Source organism: Penaeus monodon, chromosome 7 (genome assembly GCF_015228065.2).
Source record: "Penaeus monodon isolate SGIC_2016 chromosome 7, NSTDA_Pmon_1, whole genome shotgun sequence".
Classification (NCBI taxonomy): Eukaryota; Metazoa; Arthropoda; class Malacostraca; order Decapoda; family Penaeidae; genus Penaeus; species Penaeus monodon.
Genome location: NC_051392.1, coordinates 19299725 through 19302224, shown reverse-complemented (window position 1 = coordinate 19302224; position 2500 = coordinate 19299725). Strand labels below are relative to the sequence as shown.

General features: G+C 40.0%; 1 protein-coding gene across 1 annotated transcript in view; it reads left to right on the top strand.

Moving 5' to 3' along the window:
- LOC119574858 (SET and MYND domain-containing protein 4-like) overlaps positions 1–2500 on the top strand; it is a 9244-nt gene that overhangs the window by 3069 nt on the left and 3675 nt on the right. Inside the window, exon 2 of the mRNA XM_037922138.1 lies at positions 1754–2457. Within this exon, the coding sequence (XP_037778066.1) occupies positions 1770–2457 (688 nt within the window). The 5' untranslated portion in view covers positions 1754–1769. The remainder of the gene's footprint in view (positions 1–1753; positions 2458–2500) is intronic.

The following is a 2500-nucleotide window of genomic DNA, read 5'->3' as shown; positions in this document are numbered from 1 at the left end:
ATATATTTCAGTTTCACAGATTTTTATTTATTTATTTATTTATTTATTTATTTATTAACATTATTATTATTGTTATTATTATTATTATTATTATTATTATTATTATTATTATTATTATTATTATTATTATTATTATTATTATTATTATTATTATTATTATTATTATCATTATTATTATTATTATCATTATTATTATCATTATTATTAATATTATAATTATTATTATTATTTTGCACGAGTTGTTGCAGATTTATACTCTCCTTGGTCACTTCCAGCACTCCGTCATATTTTTTGCTTAAACTCGATTGGTAAAAAGGACAGTGTGTTTCCTCTTCATTTCAAGTCCAACATCTAACTTGCATTATTCACTTTGTCTATTACGTTATGTAGTAACTGGAATCTGAGGCTGCTTGAGTGTTCATCCCCCATATTTATCGCTTTTTCCCCACTGTCTACATTATATTTCCTCATAGCACAGTGTATACATTTTAGTGAAATGATCCTCTACCTAATGCCTCTTTCAAATGGCATTTAATTAGTTTCTGCATGATGCTTATGATCATAATTCCATCTTTGCATATATATTCCTGTATTCTACAAAATGCAAATAACAACTGGGTAACAAATTGCTTTTTAATGCTATTGTTATATAAAAAAAAGGTATGAGAGATAATGGATATCTTCACAGTGCAGGAAATGTATCTGGCTGGCTTCGAACATATCTTCGTCAGAAATCATTTTCATTCAAACTTTTTTTTACATCTGTCGCAATATTTAGACTCCTAATCAACGACTGCCATTCACAAAGTTTCCTGTACTTTTTTTCCCTTATTCGGTGAGTGTGTGAATGTGATCTGTTGTTGAGAATCACTACGGCAGCTTGATTATTCTATGGCTTGATTAGAATACTGGCTTTTAGATACTATCAGGGATGAGTTTTATGAGTAATATATAGATAGCTGACAGCAGGATCGTTAGTCGGTAGTTTCTTTAGATCCTTTGTATCCTCCTTTCACATTCAGAATTGTATCCCCTTCAAGAATTTAGGGGGAAAGATTGGCTAGCTTTACTACCCTTGTTTCCCCTTATATAAAGCCTAGACTCACACCATCCTGGCCTGATGCTTTCTCTGTTTCCATCCCTTTCAGGAGCCTCTTTACTTCTCATGCTGTCGTGTACGCTTTCCTGTATAAGTTCTCTTCTAACGAATTCTTGCTGGTCTTTTGATTTCCACTTTGAAAGCAGTCTCCCCTATTGATTAATTAAAGTGACTGTGAATTTTGTCACTGTCACGATTCTCTTCATCCTCTACTAAATCCTGGTGTCCTATTCCTCAATTTGATTTCTATGATAAAAACTGATTATGTGTTGTACTTTACTTTTGTAATTACAACTTGGGTCTCATTTCCAAATTTGAACGGCAGTTTCCATGGGCACTTTCTAATGACATTTTAAATATGGAACTTTAATAATAGTGGTTTTTAATACGGGCAATGGTCTTGGTTGTGATATCAAGTTTGGGGGGAAATGCGTGGCTTTCACAGATCATAGCAATACGCAAGCATGCTCACGGTACAAAAGTATATTCCATTCAAAATATATATCGATATAAATTCTTTTCAAATAACAAATCATAACATCATCCCGTGACTTATAACATGCATTAAGGCTAGCACTTATTACATCTTGGGGCAACTCAAGCGAAATTTACAACATGATATTATCGACAATGACGTCATTGTGTTTCTTCCAGAGAGGCAGATCCCGCGATGGCTGAATCGCAGTCCTTCGTGCGATGCTTCTCGTCCTTCGTGGCTCGCCTCGACGATAGACTCCCGGAGGTGGAGCAGCACTTTAGCGGCGAATGCAGCGAGGAGGACATGTTCTCCTACTTCTGGGGGCTGCAGGAGGCCCACGAGTGCCTTGTTCTTAGCGTGCCTGAGACTCTCAAGAGTGAAAGCAGTGCTGTGACCTATAGGACTCGCGGGAACACACTATATCGCTGTAAGAATCTAAAGGAGGCCTTAAAATCCTTCAATTTCAGTATTATGTTTGCGCCCCATCCGCCGGCTCCTTCCACCGCTGCCTCATCGTGCGAGGAAGCGCCTGCCAACGGAACGCCTGCCGCCTTCGAGACTCTGGCCCTCGCCTACGCCAACAGATCCGCTGTGATGTTTGAACTCCGGCAGTACGAGGAGTGCATGAAGGACGTGGAATTAGCCATCCTGCATGGGTATCCAGAGGCATCAAGGTGTAAGTTATTAGCGCGGAAGGAGCGCTGTGTTGCCAAACGGAAGGAGGAGGGCGGGACGACGGAGCGCCTCCTGACGACGCACCAGCACTTCCCAGCGATCGCGACGGCGGATCCGGCGTCGCCGAGAAGGAGCGATGCCATCACGCTCTCCCACTCGCCCGAAAAGGGGAGGCATTTCCTGGCCAACAGGGAGATCCAGCCTGGTACGTACTGCGCTTATTCCTTCTGCTTCAGTCGCGATTTCCG